Genomic DNA, 25,471 nt, shown 5'->3' with positions numbered 1-25,471 from the left:
ATCCCGTGAAGTGGATTACCCAGATGACATTATATTTTTGTGTAGTGTACCGGTAGTAGGGAATGGGGCTATATTAATTTAAGAGCAAGGCTTTATTCTTTAATCTGTTTTGGCTTCCACAGAACTCTGATCCACTTCTGAATTATCAATTATGAATAACATATGGACGAAGATACCCATTTAGCAAAAAACAGAAAAGATGTGCTAGGGATGGTAATTCCAGTCAGCCATGTTTAGAGGCAGAGAGGGAAATAAAGGTTGTTCCACAGGCTGCTCCTAAGCTGAACTGTCCAGTTCAGATCTGCCATGTCCAGTCTGTTTTTCTTTTATGTTGCACTGTGCTGAAAGCACATTAGAAATTATAAGTGGCTCCCTCCAGGCAATTCCTGAGGTATGCTAGGGAACTGTATATTGCAGGATGCAATGAAAGAGAGAGATGTTTTATGTGTGAGGAAAGCTTGTAGCTATTTTGCCAAAATTCAGGTTTGAATTACATTGGTAGGAGAGGTGACCTTGGGGTTACATGTGTTTAGTTTTCATTGTAACTTAACAGGCAGAGATCACCCGAAGTGCATAGCAGTACTGGAGACATTTAATTAAATGTACTGAATCTTTACTTTTCTTATAATTGAAAACTGTCATTTGTAAAGATATTAATCAAACTCACAGTCAATGACTGATCTAATTACAGGCACAGCTTTGCAAATTCAACACGTTTCAGATTTGTTTTAATTGATCAGTCACTCATGCTCTTTTGCAGTAGTGTGCTAAATTATTGGTTTGACTTGGGAGGAGAGGAGAGTGAACTGAACAACTCATGATTCGTGCAGGTTTCAATTTAATATGCCTTACAGGGAAATCATCATTCTACATTCTTCTCCTGTATAATTTGCATGAGCCTGGTATTCATCATCAGGAGTTTCTCAGGGCACAGATGATAATTAATTCGGAAAAAATTTGAGGGAGAGGAGTGGAGTGTGGAAAGCATAGGTAAACAACAAATGCTTATTTGTGATTAAATACTCAAGATTCTTTAGCAGAAGGTTGCATGTTCTAAATTCAGCTTTGTCCACCTGTTCTCATCTCCACCTTTTATAGGATTTGCAGGGGAGATACTTGAGTAAATGAGCAGTGCTGGCTCCTGCAATGCTTTCATAGGATTCAAAAGACAACATGCATCTTTGCTGAACAGTGCAGTCTGATGCATGCCTATGGCATGCCTCTACATGATTTATCTTCCTCCCAGTTGTGTTCTTACTGGTGATGCTTCAAAACTTTTGATAAGGCTCTGCTTCAAAAATGTCAGTTTTAGGCATTAGCTTCCTATGTTGTACATGTCTTTGTTTGCAATAGAGGTTATATATTTGAAATACTATCAGAAATAAAAGTCTTAGGGGAAGCCAGCAACTTGAAGTAAATTGAACTAAACCAGATGACCGAGAGAAGATGTGAAGGTTTGTCATTGCATCACCTGCAGCGCAGAGGAGGATGTTTTTCTCACAGTCCTGTTAAAAAGCAAAAGTAGTAGCACATGTGCATTACAGGGCAGGAGCGAGCGTGAGGGGAAGGCTGACAAGAGGCAGCGCAGGGACTGATGTGGAGCATACCAGCCCATTGGCACTGCCCAGGACAGGTTTGAGTGCTGCAAGGAGGAGTTCAGAAACCATGCCGTGTTGTTAATGGCATAACTGTACAGCCTGCTTGCCTTCTGATTTCTAGGCAGGCTTCATCATTCACCTGAATGTCTTACAAGTACCTCTGTCGCTGCATGCTGCTGACAGAGGCTGCTTTTTTTTGTGCTTAGCTCCCCGTTGCCTTCTCACACCAGTCAGGGCAGGGCTGACACACAGTAAGCAAAGACTTTCTAAAAATAACTCCTGCATCGCATTTCTAATGAAAGTGTAGCTATATTGTCTTCGGCAAAAGGGATGGTTTGCCGTTCTGTCAGGGACCTCATCTCTGAGAATAGCTCAGCAGCAGTTCGTAGAGAAGCCTGTTCAAATAAGCATAGGGTAAAGACTTTACTTTTACTGTCATAAAAAAGGAGGTAATTATTTCCAAATAAGATCATTTCTGATTGAATTGATACAACAGCACAGTTCAATTCAGCTAAGACTGTTGAAGCCACAACCATATTTTATATTTCATTTCTAGCTATGCAATGTTGTTCTGTGTGGGACTTCATTTATAATGACCATGGTACTGCAGTGAACTTCATTATAGTAAACAAATTGTGACGTGAATGAATCATGTTATCAACAAGTGTTTCTTTTTCATTAGGGGCCGAACAGGAAGGATCCGTGTCTTATCTTTCAAAACGGGTGTTGTATCCCTTTGTAAAGCACACCTGGAAGATAAATATAGATGTAAGTCAATGTAATTCTTTTGCTTTTAGTTTATGTTTATATTCTGGTCTAAGTCCTCCTAGTTATTACATAAACATTGAAGTAGCATACACAGACAATGTTTTAGATAGTCAGATGCAGAGTGTGTTAGTTTGTTCTACCTTGTACTTTTGAGTTACTTTTTCAGTATGGTGTTAGGTAGTTTAGCACAGTGGTCCTCAAACTTGTTTGATCGCACCCCTGCCAGTAAAAACCTTTTGAGCGTGCCCTCCCAATGGATGTATATTAATTTATAAATTATATACATGTACCACTGCACTAATATATTATGTACGTTACAAAACATACAAAAAATAGAAGTTAAAAAAGGATGTGATAAAGATGAAATAAACACTGTTCTTCTTAAATTTTATTTATTGACAATACAAATAGTTTTTTCTTACTGCTCCCTAATGGATTGGCTTGCACACTCCCTGGGGTACAAGAATGCGTCTTTGGAGACCACTGGTTTAGCACACCTTCATACACAAAAATGCGTGTCTACAGGACATCTTGCATTACACCATTTTAAAATACATTAACTTCTTAAAACGCTTTCCGCAATGTGGTCAGGGTCTTATTATGTACAGTGTGTTTAAATACAGTTGCTACCTTTAAATAAGTATTAAAGGTATGCAAATTTTACATATTTTAATAGAAAATATCCTTAAATACTTGAAAAAATTCCACTTGAAGTTTTAGTTCTATCTGACTAATGAATCAGTTCATTAGTGAGGCTAGGATCCAGAAAGGAACTACTGATAACAGTAGTTCTCAAGAGTAACTTTCTGGTTAAATTAACTGGTATTACTCATTCATGCATTAAAAAAAAAACACCCACTAAAAAAATAACCTTTAGTATTTGACCCAATACCATAGCAGTTCTTCATCAATTGTTATTATTCTCTTCTACTAATAAAAGTTGAAGAATGCTAAAGAGAAAACAGACAGTTCCAACAACGGTGTCTGTGCATGACTATGTATAATTGGATCAGATTTTAGGGCAATCACTATGAATGTCACAGTATAGACTTCTAGATATTTCATATGGGTGTTGTGAAAAAGTATTCAGAAAATCTTTTTAAGAAAATTACTCAGTACAGATATTTCCCAAAATTATATTTCATTGAAGATTATCAAAGTTATAAAGGAAAACATTTATTCATGTTATAGTCTCCTGCAGTATGTGTGCACAGTAATGCATAACCCCCCTTTTAAGGTTGTAGAACACAAATTTTTAATGATGGGGAAATTGAAAGCTGAATCATTTGTGGGAGAGGACTGCTAGACTGTGGTCTGGTTTCCCCATCCATGCTGAAGTTGTAATGCAGTTGATATTAGTATTGCTGCAAGTATGCGATAAGTTGCACCATTTATAATTTTTTCTTTCATTCGTTCAGCAGAGCAGAGTCAGTTGTGCTAGAGCACAAGTCTTTAGGCTTGCAGAGGTGATGGAAGGATTTATCCCAAAGTTCTTTATAATAAAACTAAGCTTGGCAAGAGTGAATTTAATGTAATTAAAACATAATCCTTTCTCTATCCATTTATTTTATTTCTTTGGAAGAAGACACATGTCAAAGGAGCTCTAGGAAAGTTAGCAGTGCTGAAGCACCTTTATAATTGTATCCTTGGTGTCAGGTGAAATATTAAGGCCGCTCCAAATAAAGGACATTATTTTATTCCAGGCATCTCTTGATTTTTTTTTTTTAACTCTTTGAAAAGTAAAAACTGTTTATTGAGATCATGTATTGTTGACAGGGATATTACCAAATAAATATTTCAGTTAATGCTAACCTGATTTTTCTTATTATTGTGAACTCTTAAAACCTCCTCCATATATACATAGTATAACTAATTCCTTCCAAATGAAATTGAGCTTACAAAGGGATAATAATTCTGTCCTGTAGGGATTCCTTTCTAGAATGTTGCAGTAACAGAACATGGCTTCAAGTGACGTTTCACTTCTGAAGTGCAAACTTAATATGATACTAACATTCCCTGTAGATGTCAGGTTCTGTCATACTGTAACGTTTTTCTTTAATTTTAGAACTACTCTTGGATCAAAAGGTTATACTATATCTAATTTAGGGATCTCTCATTTTTCAGCTCAACTCATCTGAAAGAGAAATGGATTCTCCAAGTTCTACATTGATTGCTAAGACTTGAAAATGCTCTGTTTGTTGTATGACATTATTTTACTGTTAAATGATATTTTAAAAAGATGTGTGGTTTTGTGGCTTAAAGATCCTGATGTGTAGGTAGCTGTAATACAGAATCACACCTGCTATTATTAGTAATGCCACGGGTGCTGTGTTAGAATGGCCTTTCTTCCCAGGTACAAGCCAATAATGCTGTTAAAAATTATCACTAGACTGCACATTTAACAGAAAAAAACCCCAGTGTTTATGGGAAGAGAAGCAGCCAAATTGAAGACACATTTGTGTTCATGTCCGCCAAGGCCGTGACCGCACTTGTGAGCCTTTGACACGATGCAAACTTCCGTGCTATGTGCCACATCCCGGTAGCAGTGCTTTAACTCAGGTGTGTTTTCCTTCCTCCAGACCTGTTCAAGCAAGTGGCAAGCTCCACCGGCTTCTGTGACCAGCGCCGGCTGGGGCTCCTGCTGCACGATTCCATCCAGATCCCTCGGCAGCTGGGGGAAGTGGCCTCCTTCGGGGGCAGCAATATCGAGCCAAGCGTCAGAAGCTGCTTCCAGTTTGTAAGTTCATGTTTGCTCGCTGTTAGTTTTCTGATTTGTATTTTGTGTTGCGGTAGCCTGTCTGTTCTGAAGGGGATTACAAATCTGGAAGAAAGATTAGGGTGCTGAGGGTCATTTAGTGGTGATGTTCCTTGGTTTATTAAACCGCTTCTTTGACAAGATGTATTTGAATTAGCCTGTTTCTCTTGGCCATGGTGGAAGAAGCCCAGATTATGCTGTTATCCAGACAGCAAATAATTGTCATCAAGGCTTATATTGTAACTGAATCCTGCAGTCAGTTTAAGTCTCTGTCACAGCAGCTCCTGGTTTTACAGTTCTCTATTGCCAGCAGTAGATCACTGTTTATTGTTGCCATGCAGGTGAACAGCAATGGTTAATCTAAATTTTGGGCCTATACATACCAGTGACAGTGAGGTGCCCAGGAGAGCAGTAGGAAAGGAGCAACTGCCTGCAATGCTGTCCAGGGGTGAGGAGTGCTCGATGAGCTCCTTTCCACCACTTGAATGGATAATGCCAGTTTTCTTTAGAGAGTACTGAAAGAATTCCTGTCCTGTCTGCTGAGGAATACACAGGCAAACTGGAGGCTCTTTTTCAGACTTGTAAATTATTTAATCTGGGGAGGAAGAGAGTTAAGGGAATTATTCATCCTTATCCTAACCACCAGCAGAATGCACAAGATGAAGACAGCTGCTTAATTAAAAGGTAGAGGAGGGGAGGTAATGTATAGTCTATGATTAACTCTCAATGCATCTTCTATGTTACAATGGAAGAAACGCGCTTTTCCCATCCCCTAACTGTCCCTAGGGGATATTTTGTGTGGTTGGGGGTGGGGGAGTTGTTTGCTTTTTTTGCCTGCTGCTCAAGTTTCATTATGTAGTAGTTTCAATTCTGTAATAAGCAAAACACAGCAAGGTTTTTTCAATGAATACTAATGCTTGGAAGTAGTCTTTCTTACACACAGTGACTGTGAAAAGAATCTAATTCTAAAATCACAACAAACTTCACTTGTGATGGGATGTTTGCTTTCTGTATTTTTTGAACTTCTTTTAACAGTTTAGTTCTACAGGATTTGCATTTTCCCATTTCCATCATTAATGTCTTGACCTTTTATAATTCTAATTTGTATTTGATGCCATTTCTAAATTAATGTTTTATAGGGCCATATCCTGGCTGATAACCCATGCTGATAAACTATGCGTAGTAATGTTGATAGCTGGGTTAGACCCTGCTGTGGCTTTCAAGCCTCAAGTTCCACATTGGGCTTTCAAGTGACACCAACACAAAATGATGCTGCAGCACATCCATGGTCAAGAAGTTTTTTATGCAAATGACCTTTCTCGGAAATTAGGACTCACTGGATCCTATTGTTTTCCCAAGTGAATGGCAACAGTGCTTAGAACAGAATTGAAAAACTAATAAGGAAAGTGACCTTGGAGTCTAACAAAACATGTTTTTTTGGAAGGGGGGGCTGCCATTTTGTGTGTTTATACTAGGAAAAAACCAATAAAATTCATAGTGATGCAACACACAAAACCAGTTTCTATAAAGTAGGAAGAAGACCTTGAAATAAATGTTTATTTGAATAAAATGAGTTAGCAACATTGTCATTACAAATGAAGACATGCCAGTGAGCTGAATGCTGTACCACATCCAGCTGCTGGCATTTTTAGAAACAGCCCAAGCACAGCTGGGCATAAGCTTTGACACATTCATAAACCAGAACATGGGAGACCTCAGGTTTCCTTCTCTTACATGCACTGAAAAATGGAGGTTTTTCTTACCTGCAGTAAGAGGAATTTCATCTTCTCTTTTTCCTCTGGGTGAAGCTGCATTTTAACTTGCAGAATGGGAGGGTGGTTTCTGACCTGGGTTGCAGCAGTCTTCTAGGAGGACCAGAAAGGGAAAGGGAGGCTCAATCGAAATACAGAAAGGGGAAACACAAAAATAGGCAGGATGGACTCCTAGGGAGGAGAGCAGAAATCCCAAGTGTAGGGAGAGCCCTGATGGAGTGGAGGGAGAAGGAACTAAGGTGTGGAAAAAAAAAGGGCCACACTTAGGGAATGATGGTAAGAACGGTAGTAGGAGTAATAGTGATGAAGGAAACAGAAGGGTGGATAGGATGAGGTGTGAAAGAAAGGAGCAGCCAGGAACAGAGATGGGGGAAGAAATAAGACCTTTCCAGGAGAAAGGGAAGGAGGGGAGCACAGAGACATCCTTTCGGTGTGGGATGGTGGTGCATGTGGGGCACCAGGGTCCTTGGTCTGGGGGGGCAGCACAGAGGTGCTGAGGGGGGGAGCAGTAAGCAGCCTGGGAAACAGCTGCTGGAGGAGCTGGATGGCCAAGGAGGGTTGCATGGGGCTCCCACTGGCCTCATTTTATTGAAGTGAGATAATTAATTTTTTTTAAATATTGTGGGGATTCATAGTTTACATTAATGTGTGGAAACTAAACTAAGTGTTTGTATGCCCATGGTGAAGAATGCTTTGAATGCCTTTTTTTCCTTTTTTTTTTTTTTTTCTTTTCTTTTTTTTTTTCCCTTTCTGGTGATGATAAGCCAGCAATAAATTGCAGTCATGTCAGAGTCTGAAACAAATGTGTGCTTCAGAAACGGCTCTCCCAGCCCCCTTAGGTTAGGTGCCCTGGCAACGGCCTTGTCTGTCTGCACAACAGCTGAAAAAAAAAGAGATGTTTACTGTTCCCAGCAATAACAGGGGAAATCTCTCCAGTTTTTCGGTTTGAAGTACAAGTCCTTGGGAATGAGGGTTGGGCTTCCCAGCCCTGCTGTTGGCCTGCCCACTGCCTGCTCCTGACCACGCTGCCTCCTCCTGAGGAGCAGCAGGTCCCCTTACCACAGGCTGCTTCTGCTGCTGCCCTGTTAATTTTCATCCCCCCAGCACTGACTCTTGCTTTCCATAGTCTTCTTCATATAAGGGAAGGCGCTGATAGTAATTGTTGGAAGAAAAAGGGTATTATGGGACATGTCTTTCCTATGCAGGGCAGGGGAGTATAATTTCTGCTTTGAGATTTTAAAGAAAAAAATATTTTTGAGTGAGAGCAAAGAGCTTAATCTAATGACCATTTGAAGACTATGTAGTTCTGCCTGGACTCAGACTGCATCAAAGCAATGTATAGATCAATGAAAAATTCAGTTAATTCAGTATTAGTGCAGTGTGAAAGCACGTTCCTTTTTACTTCTGTGATGGGTACGTTTCATAAGTAAACAGGATGGGAATTGATATGGACTGAAGGACACATGCACTGTTTTAATCACAGTGGAAAATTATTAAATGCTTTCTTTGTACAGTGTAAATAGGACCTAGGAATGACTGCCCTGGATGAGTTACTGTGACATGGGACATTTAAGAAATGTGATATGAAAACAGAGTGCAGCTCTGATGAAAACGTCTCTTGCTGTTTCTCAATTACATTTTTGATATTTGGTTCTTGATTATAAAATGCTTTAAGTATGCTTTCTTCAAAGGGTGTACTTGGAGTACTTAATGTGAAAAACTAGTACAGATGAAGTTAAGGAGTAGTAAAATATGTAGTTAATTCGTATCTGTATTTTAAACCTTGTTTCATTTCGACAGAGGAATGTATTTTAATATTCTGTTTTGCATAGTCTTCATTTCTAGGTTTGCACTTGATCAATGATAACGCAAGATCAGCCTGATTTTTTACAACCACTTAACTGTGTCCAAATCCAGTGTATTTAGTCAGACAAATAAAAGCCAAAATAGGGGCCTGTTAGTCCTTTTATATGAAGTTTGGGTATTGCAAATCCTGGGCCAGGACCGTGATAGTGACTTTGATTTTATTTGACTTTGATAGTGACTGTGATTTGAATTGTTTGGGCAGTTGTTTTGTGAGGGGTGGGGTGAGTTGTGGGGTTTTTTTGAACAGTTGAGAAATATCAATACTGTGTACAAATAACTATATATAGTTAGAGGTCTATATGAAAATAACATACAAATGCAGTGTTACTGTTGAGGGACTTGGATCTCTTGAGACATCCAGACAAACCTCGTTTTTATTCATAGGGCATTTCTTCTGCTTTTGGCTCTGACAGGGGAGAGCTGGTCTCAGGGAACTAACAAATCATTCCTCAAGCTGCTATGCTGTAAATGTCATAAAGAAGCAATTCTGGTTTTGTTTCAGCAGAATTTTGTGAACCTCTGCCCAACTTGGGAGTCACTCTTGAAGAGTCCTACATGTGAGCTGCTTTAAAGAGCTATTTTAAATTAGTTTAGGGGATGGGGGATGGGGAGCAGGAAGATGGTGTTTTCAAGTGTGGATGATATAAAACTGTACACTACTTCACTTCTGGGTTCACTGTTTTTTATTTTAGTACTCTTTACCACAGCACTAAAATCATTGGAGTAGTCAGTGGAGTCAGGTGTAATGCAGGGGGTCAAAATAACGATCTTAAGCATTTGCTTCAAGGGTCAAGGCAGATTTAAGCAGTTTGTATCACCCAAAGTCGCCTTTATAATAGTCCTCTCTTTCTTGACCATGAAATAGCACTTGTCCTGGAAACAGTAAATTCTTGACTTTTGTCTCCTTACCAGCCACCAATCGAGGGAACATGAACGTATTGGGAAGGCCACTCAGGAGTGGAAGTCAAGGTTGAACAGGGTTTAATCTCACTCTGGGGAGACAAGACTGCTGTTCCTGGCTTGCACTGTATTTTTAAACTTGTAGCAAGTCATAAGAATCCATTGCTCTGTTCAGTTTATCCAAAACAATAATTACCTAGACTAACGGAAAATTTACCATCCCAGATGAAAAACACCATAATTAACAGTGTTAATTTATTTCCAATTAATTTCCTACACTGCACATAAACAGAATACAGCTCATCAAAAATGTTATCAGAAATTTATGCTGTATTTTCTGAACTGTCCAAAAACATATCACATTGTTCATGTCAAGTCACAACTGTATTTTGCGGCATATTTTGTATTATGGATAGATAAAGTTAATGTAGCATAGAATATTTTTTTCAACTACTATCTGGAAGAAGGGGGGGGGGATAAAAAATTGAACTCCTAAAGATTGCATAAAGATGCTAGCACCACCCCACTTCCTATTTCCCCATTGTTTCTGCAAAATAAATACTGAAAAACAGATGTCTGGAACAGAATGAATTTGAATGTTCCCCATAACAAATTGTTGCTTGTAAGCTGGAGAGGGCTTTATGAATTTTACTTTACGATTCACTCTGTTATTACCATAAAAATTGGGAGTTGCACAGAAATGTGTTCAAGAGAAGAACCATTAATATTCTTTACAGCTTGATCTTGTTGGTTCAGATACGAACTGTATGAATTCAGACTTTTTCCCTTATGTAAAATCTTCAGCTGCTGCCTTTACCGGATTTAGAGATTATTTAAAAAATTGTAATAACAGCTCAGGGAACAGTCGAGAACTGTCTGTCCTATACTGTCTGACCCTGACCAGCTTTTCTCCACGTGTCTTTAAATCTTCATGTAATATAATTCGGAACCAGTTCTGATACATTTTAATGCATCTAATCTCTCTGAGCACAGGGGGTTTTGTGCAGAGCTCTGGGTAGGCAGCTACTGGGACTGCTGGCAATCGACAGTGACTGCAAAATTAAAATAGATCTTTGGGTGTTACAGAAAGTCTTTCATCGCCGCAACATTTTCCCTGCAAATTTAAAGCAGCTACAAGTGGAGAGCAGCGCTTGGAGTAGCTCATTCTTATTCTGACTGCAGCTTGCCCTGCAGCATTTCTGCACACTTCATGTTTTTCTATTAGAAATAGCATATTAAAGAGATCCTCTTAAAATTTTTTTGAGGCTTAGAGGACCTCTGTATAGAAAGTGTAGTCTGCTAGACAGAGTAATGGTTTGAGAGTGTAGTTCCTGACTGATGCCGGCTGAGTGAGCCTCAGAAAGTCTCTCCCCAGCCCCTTTACTGACCTGGCTGCTAACTGAAAAATAGACATATAGATGATCATATTTTATAAATACAACTTTCTCTTAGAATTCTAGAATTAATTTAGTTCTATTGAATTCACTAATGTCCTGCAGCAGAAGGCAGTATCTGCTGTTCCTAACAAATTATCTTGCCAGTGTTGGCTCAACGTTATTGTATTTTGATTTTCTCTCTTTTTTCTTTGGGGAGATTCCTAAATTCTGTAGCTACATGAAAAAACAGAGGAGTAGGATTTGATGCAGAAGTCTTCAGAAATATTTCAGTGTGTGTGGGGGAAAAAAAAAAAAAGGTTATTCCAATTCATATATTAAATTGTGAGGGACTTTATCTGAATAACTGTATATATGTTGTAGTTTGATGGTTTTACCCCAAACATCCAAAAAGGATGTGCATGACTATACTAGAAATCTGTATATGTGGATCTTAAATACAGTCATAAGAGTCTTTAGATGGTTTCCCAAACTAGCATCTCAAGAAGAAAGCCCTGACCAGAAAATCTCTTTGTTTCTAATTAACCAAAGTATTACAGCAGCATTTTAAGTCAATTTTAATGCAATGCATTATTCAGGAGATATTCTGGGTGGTTTTTTTCCACATCTTTCATGTGGCCAGGGGTTCTGTCTAGGAGACTTTGCATTTTTCTCAGTCTTTCAACTATTGATCAGTTAATTTGCTTGTCAAGATTATAAACAGTGTTAGTTTCAAAAAAAAACCAACCCCTCCAAACATACAACTAATTGGTTTTCCCTATAGCTCTCTCCTTTAGATCAGTTGTGATATTTTTTCTCCAAATTCTTTGCTAGCATTTTTAGTTGAATAAGGTTTTAGCTAGGTCATACTAAACTTATATTTTATGAGAAACTGGAAAAGTAACAGAGCAAGCGTAAGAAACCGCAGCACTCAATCCCCTGTTCATCTTGTTCCATGTACATGATACATTAATGCTTATTATTTATTTAAATGCTTCAGATAGGTTTGGAACCACAAAGGAAGACAGTCTGCTTTGTGAAGGTTGAAATGTAAAAGACTGGTGTGCTGAGGGCTGCATTTGAAAGCCCAGAGAAAAAGGAAAACAGAGGATTTAAATATATTCAGCCCATAAATATGCTGTTTCTGTTGGGTAGCATGGAAAGAAAAGTATCAAGGAATTTGAATTAGCACATAGTGATGGTTTAGAGAAACGGAGTGGGACGGTATCTCGCTTCATCGCTTGGGTTGTTCCCTGTGCAGACCTGTCCTCCTCTCTTCCATCCTCCCTGCCAGAGCCCTTTGCTGTTTCCACCTCATCCATCACCTCCCTTTCAGAACTGAAACCAGCTCCCAGGTTCTCAGATAATCAGTTTTGTGCTGGCTTCTCACCACCCTGCATGCCCGAGAGACATTCCCCATAAACATAGACTGCATCACTTCACTGTTTTCCTTAAAATGCCTTTTCCTGCTCTTTGCCTTTACTCTGCACTGTTCTTCGGAGTGGCTAGTCTGCTGGTATTGGTGTGACCGCTACCCATGTATATAGATCGCTGTTGTCCCTCATTGCCTTGTGTTTCTTGTCTCTCCTCTATTTCTTTTTCCATACTGTAGGTGCTGCCAGGTAGGGAAGATACAGCATTTTTTGGTGCATGCATGTTGCCTGCAGCAATGGGATTCAGCTCTGTGACTGAGCTGCCTCGAAGTAAACCGTAGAAGAGATACCTGGAATAATCACACTGGCTAGGATGTGATGGTAAAGCAGCAGAGGAATGAGGCTGCTGGGAAGTGTTTGTAGGCTCTTCTGCTGTTGACAAAGAGGCAAAAGGAGGAAGTAATGGAATACGAGGCTAAATCGATTGTATTCTGTGGGATAAAACTCTGTGGTGTTTGCAGGCAGTGACAGGACATTTAGGGATGATATGGTGGGAAGAGGGATTTTGAGGCATTTAAGGAGGCAGAGAGTTTACATGTTCAACAACAGGCTTGAGCAGGGATTTGAATTATGTTTTAAAGAAAGGTCAGTGTGATAATGAAAGATGTTGAGGTGAAAGGAATTTTGATCAAAAGACATGTAATTTTTAGGGCTTGGATAAGAAACTGTCTCTAAAATAGGTGAGCAGCAGTGCTATGCAGGCTCAGATAAGAGAGATGGGAAACACAAGATCAGGCATCAAAGGTGATCCTGTAAGTGGATAATTTTCTCTGTGACAGAATACATGTCAGTGCTGTCTATTGTAATAGGGAATAAGAGAAAGAGAGATTTGAAATGTTATTAATAGTTTTCAGTTCCTGACTTGAAGGCAGGATCATTTTTTTTTTTTTTTTTTTTTTAATGAATGGCTGCACTTGGGGAAAAGCTAGAGTATATTCAGGGAAAAGATACGGAGTAGGCAGGAAGCGAATGGCTTGAACTCTTAATTAGCTGATAGTAGACAGATTAAGTTGTGCTCTGCTCCTCACTTTCTTCCCCCCATGTTACAGGCCAACAACAAACCGGAGATTGAAGCAGCCCTCTTCCTGGACTGGATGAGACTGGAACCACAGTCCATGGTGTGGCTGCCTGTCTTGCACAGGGTGGCTGCTGCTGAGACCGCCAAACACCAAGCGAAGTGTAACATCTGCAAGGAGTGCCCGATCATTGGATTCAGGTACAAACTTGCTCCCTCTCTATCTATACTACTGCTTGGTAGATCAAGAGCTCTGCTTGTTGCCAGGTGAATCATGTGCTTGATTTTATGCATGTTGTTCAGGGAAAGAATAGCTGTGATGGAACACGGGGGAGAGTGACAGCTAGACTGGGTACAGTGATGCAAGAGCTGAAGAGAACAAAAATCATCTATCAGTTAAGATATGGCCTTTCCTCTGTGTCCCAGTCTTTCTATGCCTCAACCAAAGTATTGGTGGATTGCACAACTAATACGATTTGTTTTACATTCAGTGTGTCCTGTACATGCGGTGACATTTTCTGAATTAGATCCTAATGAATTGCTTTTTGTCGTGGTATAAAGCAAGGAAGTGCCTTGAAAATTTGCAGACGTGTAAAGCTACATGTGCGTTTCTCAGAGAAAGAATGTTGGTGGTGGAACATTAACCGGGAGTGGGGGAAATGTTGCTGGTCTATTTAAACATCTGGATCAACACCATGGTTACTATGGCAATGAATAAGTCACTGTGTTGTAAAATGGCTGTGTGTTGGTATGCCTGTTGAGAATCCACTTAACGGCTCAGTAAATACTCACTTTCAATTATGCCTAGACTTGTTTTATCACTTTGCTTTGCAATAGCTGCTTTGTATGGTTTCTGTCCTTTTTATGCAGACTTCTTTTACCATTGGCATTTCTCCTTCTATGGGATCATGTTGTTTACAAAGAGCTTTCTGTAATTTTGTTTCTAAAACCTAGATAGACAAGAGCAGCAAGCGGTACCACATAGTAAAGCCATCATTTTTCTCTAACCTGGGAGAGTATGAACGTTGCTTTTATGCATGTGCTTTAGGAGCAGTGCTTTCTACTATGCAATTTCACAGGCAGTGGGAAATGGAGGAAATAATGAAGGTATTGCTTTGATTTGAATCTGAGTTTTACTTTAGTGAGGCTGTTCCTCTAATCATCTAAATTCTTCTCCCTCTGCTTTTATTCCCCTTCAATAGCTTAACTGGGAAATGATAAATATTGCTGAGAAAGAGCTAGGGGTGGGATGTGAGTATTTCAGCATATCCACAAAGTCTAATTTTTCTGATCCCAGATATGGTTTATGAACTATGGAATTACTTAATACGGTTTTGTATAAACGGCCAAAGACAAATAGGTGGAGTTGAAAAATGCAGCACTTGGAAAAATGGCAAGTGAATGGATAGTCTGTAGTGAGCATTGAGAACTTGGGAAGTGGACACTGGAGTTCTGTGTTTGCATCTAATTTTACTTGACTGATCTCATCTGTCTCTTAAATTTATATAACAAATCTACTATCGTGATAGTAGAATCTGTCTGTTGCAAATTTTTCCTCTGTCTTTGCAAGTCATCGAAACCCTATGTACACGACAAAAAGATAGTGTACTGGAAGGCTTTTAGAAAGCAAATACTGTGCACCTCAGTGTGTGTAAAACAATGTTCTTTTAAGGTCATTGTGTCTGAATTCCGTCGCGTATTTGGAACAAGACAACCCTTATGCCTCCGGCTCTTTCAAGCACTTCAGGATAGCAGATACAACAGTTAGCTGCTTCACAGAGCTGATGAGTTCAAATAATAGCCTGAACGTGCATCCAGAGTTTTACATGGATGGAATGCCATACAGGAAAATTGTTTTGATAGAGGTGATGGGAAGGACAAAACAAATTCCTGCCTTGTGTGCAGCACTTAGGAATTTGCTGGAGTGACTTGTTGAGGAGGGCATTACTTATTTGGATTTTACTTCCTCAGGACATTCTGTGTTAGGAATCACGATGAAGAACAAAGGAACAGAAATCAGCATTACAGAAGCAAAAAGTGTGGTGATGTGGTTTGCATGTTAAGAAAAAATGGTTGTGTAGAAATCTTCACTGTTGCCCAATGTTAAAAATTTTTGTGAAGATTCAGATCTTCGATAAACATTTGAGGCAGCAATACCAGTCCCTCAGTGACAGAGGAGCATTGTCTGTCATTGCACACCATGTGACATCTCAGGGAGAAGAACTTGCACAGAAAACTCAACAAGCAGTTGGGAAGGATTCACATACAAAGCTCTGAAGCCATGATTTTTTTTCCCTCCTCTTTTAGGTACAGAAGTTTAAAGCACTTTAACTATGACATCTGCCAAAGTTGCTTCTTCTCTGGCCGTGTTGCAAAAGGTCATAAAATGCACTATCCCATGGTGGAATACTGCACACCAGTAAGTAGCTATTTTACTGACCCTTACTATCACTTCTTATGTAGAAAGGAAAAACTTCATTTCCTATATGCAAGGTAATGGAGCATTTTGGTGGCTTTTCTTCTTCCCCCTGTAATTTAATCACCTTTTATGTACTATACATGTCAGCAGTTGTTGATGCCTAGTAAAGGATAATCCAATGATTTGGAATAAATTGAAGTTCATTGTTTGTACAATACTGTGTTGTAATGTATTACTGTGTGCTCATGACTTACCTATGTTCAGTGCCATAATTCAGTTTATGGATTCTGCAGAAAGACGGATTTGTGCGAATACTCATTTGTATCTTAGGTTGCAGTGTTTTCTCCATATCACTGTGAGATTTTTCTTCCTTTCCTCAAGGAAGGCAAGTTGCCACTTCACTTGTTTTCCCTGCAACACTGTGATTGAGTTTTTAAGTCCTTACTATTCAGTGGTACCTTTGTATTGTGTGATCATTTGATGGTACAAAATACGGGGGAAGTTCTCAAGAGTTGAGAGTTAGATTTTGAAGACTGGAAGCCAGGGTGTTCAATGCAGATGTGCTGCATTGATGTATGGTGAGGGTCTTCACCCCTGTTTCACAGCTCTCAGAGGGATTGCTTTTGCGTAAACATTTATTTCATACCAGACAGCTTGCAAAGGAAATTTCACGTTACTCTCTCAGTGTGCTCCTTTTGGCCACTTGTGACAGGCACAGAGGGGTATAAATTAGGGGACTCTCAAGTCATCCTTCCATTACGCAGCACGACTGAGCTTTCAACTGCCTTTGCTATTGTTTGTGGTCGTCTTGAAGCAGTGCACTCTCTGGTTGTCATTTCCTGGTGTGATGGGACAGTCCCTAGTCTTGTACTTTATCTGCTGGTCAAATACAAATGGTAAAAATAAAGCATCAAAATTATACATGGGCTAGCCTCATAAAATTATATAAATGGTCTCTACATCTTCATCTAGATGTAAAGGCGGGGCCAAAATGCAGTAAAACTGCAGCTTTTCTTAGAAATTTAGGAGAGAGGGAAAAAGTAATTCTCTTAAAATACTATAGTAAAACAAAACCAATCTATAAACTTTTACTTAAATGGCAAGTATTTAATCTGAATCTCTGCAAGGGCAACTTGTGCATTCGCTAGCTTTTTGTTGGTATTCATTGGCTGCTGTTTTTCAGTGTTGTTCCCCAAGGGGTGAGGTTACTGGATTTGCCTGAACTGCTGCACAAGTGGGAGGGAAGTGCTGGCACTGACTGCCTGGGCAGGTCTGAACAGCCTTCTCCATCGCAGGCATTCCTAGAGCAGACTCTCATGATCCCAGTCATAGGCAGAGCAACCAACTGACCGACTGCATTGGAGCATTCTTTCCAGCTCTAGCTGAATACTCCCTTGCTGAATTTGCTACGGTTTTGTTCTGCTGTTTGCCGCTCTTGCTAATAAGTGACATGGGAGATTCGTGAGTGGTGCGTAAAGTGCACAAACCAACATCTTGCTACTGTTTTCTTAACCTGTTTTCTAGGATGTGTTTTGAGGAGAGAGAATCAAAAAAGGGTTGTGAGAAACCCCCACAGACTGCAGCAACTCACTGCTACACGGGATCCAGCAGGTTTCTGTTCTCCCTAAAAATTCACGTTACTAATAGGCAAACACAGTTGTGAACAGAAAACCTGCAACCACATCCAGATTGCTGGATCAGAATAAAGAACCATTCACGGCCAGTACATTTTTTTGTGAATCCTGAACTCCAGCAGCCCGTGTTAATGTGCCGTGCCTGGCTGCACTAGCAGCCAGTTGAATTAGAGAAGGATTAACTTGGGGGCCGGGGGGGTGGGGGAAGTGAATGTGACACACAGCAAGCCCAGGTCTTTTTTGTGTTGCTGCTATTGAAAAAGTAAACCCAAGTGCTATGTGACTGTGCAAGACATCCACTGAAGCTATCATGTCTAGTATGTAATTGTTTTCTAGATGAATGAAAAGGGGTCTGCAGGTGGCAGAGCATTTTTTCCTCTTCCTCCAGACAAATCTCTCGCCTTTAAATGCATTTTGGCAGACTGAAGACGTGATGCCTTCTTTGATATATCTTTGCAATAGCTAGACGTACACAATGAAGTGTTTTGATATTTTTATTCCCCCTCCCTCTTACTTCCAGGAAATTTTGAAGCACTGCAGTCTTTAATTCTGCTCAGGGGATATTTGAGAACTCATGCTAAATATCTGAGGGATGTGCTAACTTTTTCTATCCTGCAGAAGGCTGAAGCAGAATAAGGGCAAGGCAGTTCCCTACTTCTCATTTAGACAGAAAAATTGCAATAATTATTCCTGAAAGCAACATGGCTCTATTTATTGTTCAAAGAGAGATTAATTTTAAATGGGTTTCAAATAAAGCATAGAAGACAACTTCTAGTCTGGGATTTGAATGTAGGATCATTTTTCGGTTCAGGTTTAATGATCAGTGACACAGCAGCATAAAAACCACATTGTTAGAAGGAAGCATGTCAAACTGAGGTACCTGTCTACAACTAGCGTTTACAGTCGGGACTGAGGTCTGGGGTGGGGGTTTGGCAAGGCACTTTCTTAAACCAGACTAGGAAAAGTCAGATGGTGGTATTTCTTACGAAATAGTTTTGGTTTCAGAATAGTTTTGATACATGTTCAACCCAGATGCCTATGTATTGCTATGATTTAAGAGAGCTGGGATGCTGAAACTCCACTGTTTCTTCCTCGTAAACCTGTTCTGATGATAATTTTGTTTTGGATTCTTTTACTCTGAGAATCATGTGTAATAAAACATCTGTAGACTAAATCAGATCGTTTGGCTGAAAATAGCTTCAGTTTATCATCTTGTCCATGTAATAATCACATTTTGCTTGCCTTTCTTGTGCTCCTTGAACATTTTTTAAATGGCGGTTGGATCGTATGTATGACAAGTGCCTCATGCTTCTAGTTGTCATTAGAAGACATATTTCTTCTTGGGTTTCTTGTGCTACCAGATAGATTGAGATGTTGCGGTGCAAGCACACCATTTTCCTGTTTGGTTGTCATGCAGAAGGTTCAGGGGAACAAGGTTGGGGTAACAGCCCCAGGAAGGTCGAAGCGAAAAATGTTTTATTGGTAATGATACATGAAAACACTTAATCCAAATCAGTCAAATGCAATGGAAAGTGTTTACAGCATTGACCACAGACAAGGCAGGAATGGTTATAATGGTTATAAATGACACAAGTGAACAAACTGGACAGAAAGCTGTGCTTAATCCATTTATACCGAGACTAAAGGTTAAAAGTTTTTCTCTGTTCCCGGCTGATGTGCTCTGTGTGCTCTCCAGATGCCAACCTGGTTAGGAGCTCTCCTAGCAGGCACTTCAGATGGCATTCAGCAGAGGGAATTCCCTTCTGCTGGAGCATGCGAGGCCACCTCAGTAAATCCCCTTTCTGGAGTCCTCTGAGTGGCCTGGGCATACTTAATCCCTCCCTTCCCCAAAATGCCTTTACTTCTGATGTGTTGAGGAAGTCATAATTAATACTATCCAGCAGTTTCTTGAAAATACGGATGCTGCTATACTGACTTGTATGTTCTGCTATGTCACTTCTCTGCCAGTCATTGCTCACACGGAATTTACCTACCAGACAGCCTGATCGGAAAGAGAGCCAAATTCTTTCCAGTTCTACGTGAAGCATGTAGGTGTCATCAGTACAGGGATAAGATTTGTGCTTTCTGTTAATGCATTTCAGTCTTTCTGCAGATTATTTTTCAGGGCATCCTTAATTTTTCTACCCCAGCAATCATTAAAAATATATACAACTATGTTTCAGCAGCTCTGTGAAGGTTGGTTTGACTGATAGGTCTCAGCACCTCCTTCCTCTAAATAGAAGGCATAGAACTCATTAAAAAATGCCAGAAAGATTAACTTTTACCTAATTTCTTTCCTTCAAATTAGATACACTGGAGAAGCAATATCGTTATGTGGGTCAGGAAGAACTTAATTTACTGTAGAAGAGCAGTATTTCAGAGTAGAGTGTCTCTGCGACGTGCAGAGAAAGGAGTGCAGCCTGAGTAAAGTAACTGAAATCTTCCATTAAAATTCTTCAGAAAATCTCCCAGCTCTTAATCAGACTCGCAAGAAGTCTTGCATCTTCCCAGCAGACATCCTTTGAACTCTTCCTGGCTCATTCTGGTCTTTAGGAAACTATTTCCTCTTTTCACTCCTCTACAGCAGCAAGGAAAGCCAACTGCAGGCAAGGGAGTAGAAAACCTTGTGCAAATTGTACTCTCCTCGGGGTATTGATTTTAAATGCCTGCTAGCTTCAGATTAAACAGGTGCAGGAAGAAATAACTGATCTAAGAGCCTTCAGCAGTTCTCACCTGCTTCTTGTTTCCCTTTGATCAAAATATTAATGGCAGAGGAGGCTGAGAAGGGAAACTGTAAAGAAAATGTACCAAGAGTATGGGTCTGACTTCTGTAGACTGAAAAGTTTATGAGATACAGATGATGATCGTGTGGTAAAAGTCAGATCCAGCCAGTGGAGAAGCTAGCTGGACACACAGACTGGCAGTGTATCCTCCGTTACAGCCATTTTTGGGCTGAAGAAAAAGCAGGCAGAGAGTGCCCCAAGCCAGATGAGAAAATGACAGATTCTTGTCTAATTATTGCTTGTCCTCTCGAGATCACCTGAGATGAGGCATTAGCCTGTCAGGGGGGGTTTGGAGCTTCTATTTTTCCTCCTTCCTCCCCACTAGCTGTGTTGCTTTGTGGTATAGTATATTGTGAGGTGATGGTAATAAATAAATAAAATTTGTGGTTCTGGAGGTCAAGCCATTGGCAGCTCTGCTTGATGTGGCCACAGCTCTTCCAAATGACCCAGCAAAGGAAGAGGCAACCAAAAAAATCTTAATAACCTCATGAAAGATGATTTCATTGTGATTTGTGGCTTTCAGACAACTTCAGGAGAAGACGTCCGTGACTTTGCCAAGGTACTAAAAAACAAATTTCGAACAAAAAGATATTTTGCAAAGCACCCACGAATGGGCTACCTGCCTGTGCAAACTGTCTTGGAGGGAGACAACATGGAAACGTGAGTAGCTCTAAAGTGTCTAAGTAGCAATTGGTTTGGTATGCTCTTTGAGGCCCCCAGCTGGTGCCAACTCCCTTCACTTCCCAAATGCATAAAGCCTCTTCATTTCTTTCATTTCTGTTAACCTTGGCTGGCAGGAACACACAAGCTGGGATTCCAATTGCCATTGCCTTTATCTGTTTTCACCTGTCCTTACACAGGAACTTCAGTTAGTAAAAGAAAAATACTTACCATCTTACTGACAGCCTTATAAACTTCTAAGTTTGATATGGCAATTTGGAGACTAATGATCTGTTCATTAAATTTTTATTTTCTTCCAAATGGGTATCTTTCCATGGTTTTATTTTTTTAATTAGGCTACTGTGTTTGCAAGCTTCCCAGCTGATTTCTTCTTTCCTCACCCTATAAATTTAATCTTATTAAATGGCTTTGATGTCTTTATGGGGAAAAAAAGCAATAATGAAGCACATGGAGAGATTATTGAGTTAACCCAGTTCCCTTTTTTTTTTTTTTTTTACAAGTTTAATCAGTTGTTTAATGGCAATTGCACGCAGCTTGTTCTCGCGCTCTCGCTCTCTCTCTTTTTTAATTTTAGATTTCAGGTTTTTTTCTCACTTTTTGGTTGGTTCCTCTTCACATTCATGTTGGTCTGTTGGATTTCTGTTTTTTAGTTGTTGTGATTTATCTTTTTTTTAAACTTTTCTGTAATTATTTTGCTGCTGAGTTTCTTCTGCCTCTCTCTTCACCTCCTCATTTTTTGTCTTGCAGTCCTGTTACTCTGATCAACTTCTGGCCAGTAGATTCTGCGTGAGTACTTTTGCTGAAGTGTGCTGCTGCTGCTACTGCTGCTGCGTTCCCTCACTTTTTTTTGTTTGTTTCTTTGTTTAGTTTTACATAAGTTCATTTTCTTCTTTCTTTATGATTGTTTTCTTTGGTGCGCTCTCTGAAGGAATGTTTTGATCCCAAATGAGTAGAATGGGATAAATACAGGAATTCCCAGCAATCCTGGACTGTGTACTTTATACTCTTTCTGGAGTATGTATTTTTATCGAATTAACAGGGATTTTGGTGCAGTCCTACTAATGCTTATGAGAGTTTGTCGTTTAAAAGCCTGTGTTTCTGAATAAGTGTCGATCCCTTTGAATGTATACTAAATGTTTTTTGAAAGAGAAGTTGAACTTGATGGATTTAATTCAGTTTCAGGAATTATGTCGTTTTGTAGATAAAGCTTAATTTGGTTTTCTACGCAACTGCACACTCATGTGCCCCAGTTAATCCAAAGCTCACTGGATATTTTATTACGGTTTTTTAGCTACAGTAAGATTTGTGAAAGCAGGCTGAAATGAGGAAATGTTTACTGTATTTTTTTCAGAAGTTTAAAAAGCAGGATTTTTCAGCTATGAAAATGGATTTTCATTCTTGCATCATTCCTGCACGTGCATTGTCTTACCGTTGTAGTAATACCCTCAGCATAAACTAAAGATACATATACTTAACCGTTGTGGCATTTGCTAGTACTAGTGGTACATGGATGATTTTAGAATAATGTTAAATAAGTATTATTTCTAACTCACATATTGATAACTAATGAGAAACTAATACATAGAATTTTATATATTTCTATATGGTGAAATGTATATGGCTTGCACCTTCATTGAATTTTTGGTAGAATAAACAATAGTGAAATGTACACATTGTAATATTGATTTATAATTTTCATTTGGAGCACAAATCATTGGGAAGTTAAGTGAAGTGCTCTACCTCTACAAACACATCTAGTACTGCAAACCTCATATGGTTGAGGATTCACTCACAGAAAATGCCAAAAGGCTGGAGCCAGACACAAATAGAGGGCCTTTGAGCTTTAGGATGCACTTTCGTTTATAAATGCATCTGGGGATGATTGCAGCATACTGTATAATCAACTGTGGATCTAGATTTCTTACCCTTTAGAGCAATTACAAAGTTAAAAGTAACATTTAAAGAAAGCTTGGATAATATGGAAAGCCACTGCTGTGTCTGCCGTAACATGCTTAATTCTAGTTACTTACCGTAGTAACATCATGGTATGCCTACACCAGTAGCTTTACACCAAAGGTTTGGTGTCATATACTACACGGAATTTAACTCACTTAAGAAAACTTGAGAAATACTGAGCAGTAGAATTTGTACAGAGAAGTTGCACCTTTTATCAGACCTACTCAGATATCTTCCTGAAAGCAGAAAATTAAGAAATTAATAGTGGCTGGGAAGAATTGATCTTCATTTTTTTCTGCTAACTTTGTTCCTTTGTGCTAGAACACCGGGCTTAGAACACAAGTTACTGAGCTACCCAGGTGTAAAGCTGTTTCTTAGTTACCAGACTGATTTCAACTTTCACAGTCAAACCTCTTATTCTGATTATCATAAAACTTTCCCATGTTTTCTAAGATCTTGTCTTTTTCTGGTGCTTTCATGCCAGTTTTCTTAGTAATCTTCAAAGTACTCCAGAAGATCATAACCTGGCAGTGTTTATCAGCTCTAGTAATATCCTGACATCAACATGTAGTATACATGTTTATAAATACATAGATATATATATTTTTTGGTAGATTAGTGATTCTGACTGCTTTATTATCCAATATTTTGCACAGATACTCTGCTTGCCAGGCATTAAAGGGCCAGCTCACACTTTTTGTGAGAATGTGTGTCTGTTTAATTAGACTGGGCTGTCAGTGGCACAAATACAATTTACTTAATTCTGCACTTTCAAGAAGCATCCGCTGAAATGCTGAATAGCAAGAGAAGTGCCCTCATCCTCCCAGCCAGGTCTCTGGGGGTGCAGAGAATTGCAGGAGGTGGTATTTGCCACTCGATCACTACTTGACTGGAATTCTCCAGGCTGTTTCTTCAGACCCCAGCTTGAGCAATGCAGCTGTGGAGCCCTTGTAAAAGGGATGGTTATCTTGGATAAATATTGTCTGTGTCTCTCAGCCTTCTTGCTGACTGCTTAAACTGATTAGGTGGGCTGAGTATGTGCGCTCAGGAAGGAAGGACAGTGAGCTCTAGCACAGATGGTCACCTAAGAGTATGTCTACACAACAGCCTGCAATGAAGCATAGTCATTCTCAAGCTTGCTCAGATACTGGCAGAAGAGTGCCTCTGAGCAGCTAAATTCAACACAAAGACAGCAGTGCTTCTCAACAGCTTTGCTTTCTTAAGCAAACTTCTAAAAAGCTGTTTGAGGTAGATCTCCATTGCAGTATGTTCTGAAGTGGAGACAAATCTGGAAATGTTGCCTCATCCCCTTCCTTGATGTTGATGGAGAAACAGTATCTGCTTTGACAAGTTACACAACACTGTGTTATCTTTGAAATATATATATATATATGTAGATATATTATACACCTTGTTCACTCCTGAAGTTGAAGCTTAGTTTCAAGGCAGAAAGTATGCTATCATGCAGTCAGGCCCATCTTTTGCCTTGCACTACTGCCAAAAGGGGCATCTCTTCATTGTCCAGTTGATCCCAACCAGGTGCTGTCCCTTCCCTTTCTACTGGTACAAATACACATGCAATGCCAGGGTAAGAGGGACTAGGAGAATGATACAGCTCAAAACTAAAGCTGGTTTTACACAGATTTCCTAGTCTACACAAAGTATTAGCAGCAACATCTCTGTGTGCATTGAAACCAAGATCTCTTCTTACATTGATAGTACCCGCTTAGACCAGCTTAATACCTACTGTAGGTAAAACAAATAAAAAAACGGGGATAGCATCGCTTTATCAGAATACTGTTGTTATCTTGCTCCGTAATCTACTGCTCTATATAAATTGCATCCTGTTCCCATCCTGTCAGTGTAGATGTTCTTAAACAGAATAGGATATCATTTTGCAGAGAAGCAATTGCCCATCCGCATGAATCTTTGTGGCACCGAGAAGCTCTGTGAACTGAGTATTTATCCTCTGGTGTGCTTTGGTAATGTTTGAACATGGGTAAAAGTACAGTCGGAGGCCAAAGCTCATTTCAAACAAAATGAGATTTGTGATATTTGGCCTGTAATGTCTTCAAGAGAAAAACTTTGCTGTTCTGTGAGAACAGACATAAATAATGATGAATTTTGTGTATCTAGCATACAGCTCTGAATTTGGAAGGATCTTCATTTTCTAGAGCCCTTTGCAGGCTGATTAGAAAACTGGAATATGACCCATCTAGTAGATTTACTGCGGAATTATCAAACTCCTAGCACAGGAACATTAAGAACTACAAGATTATTACAGTTTTGGTTTATAATGTGTAAATACAAAACCTATCAGCTCTTGTGATGCTGTGCAGTCCCCATTGGGCAGACTCAGCCTGAACCACAGTATCCAACAATTTAAAATGGGGGGAAAGTCCTTCTTTGGTCAGGAGTTCCAGAAGGAGAGTCTTCAGAGGCAGAATAAAGAGAAATTGAGATTTAGCTGAAATATGAGATTGTCATACAATTTGGGAAGCTGTATCATTTTTTGTTA

At 39.5% G+C, this 25,471-nt stretch overlaps 1 protein-coding gene across 16 annotated transcripts in view; it reads left to right on the top strand.

Moving 5' to 3' along the window:
- The window catches only part of DMD (dystrophin), a 1,208,820-nt gene that overhangs the window by 1,149,898 nt on the left and 33,451 nt on the right, over positions 1-25,471 (top strand). For 13 of the 16 annotated variants that reach the window (XM_026858158.1, XM_026858211.1, XM_026858114.1 and 10 more), the window contains 6 exons: positions 2,281-2,366; positions 4,946-5,103; positions 13,515-13,681; positions 15,788-15,899; positions 20,840-20,976; positions 21,745-21,783. In XM_026858158.1, the coding sequence (XP_026713959.1) occupies positions 2,281-2,366; positions 4,946-5,103; positions 13,515-13,681; positions 15,788-15,899; positions 20,840-20,976; positions 21,745-21,783 (699 nt within the window). The remainder of the gene's footprint in view (positions 1-2,280; positions 2,367-4,945; positions 5,104-13,514; positions 13,682-15,787; positions 15,900-20,839; positions 20,977-21,744; positions 21,784-25,471) is intronic. The other 3 variants (XM_026858140.1, XM_026858131.1, XM_026858110.1) reach the window with 1 other exon arrangement.

The sequence above is a fragment of the Athene cunicularia genome (genome assembly GCF_003259725.1).
Source record: "Athene cunicularia isolate RWA chromosome 1 unlocalized genomic scaffold, athCun1 chr1_part1, whole genome shotgun sequence".
In the NCBI taxonomy this organism is placed as follows: domain Eukaryota; kingdom Metazoa; phylum Chordata; class Aves; order Strigiformes; family Strigidae; genus Athene; species Athene cunicularia.
The sequence above is the reverse complement of the archived record's forward strand: the minus strand, read 5'-3'. Positions and strand labels throughout refer to the sequence as shown.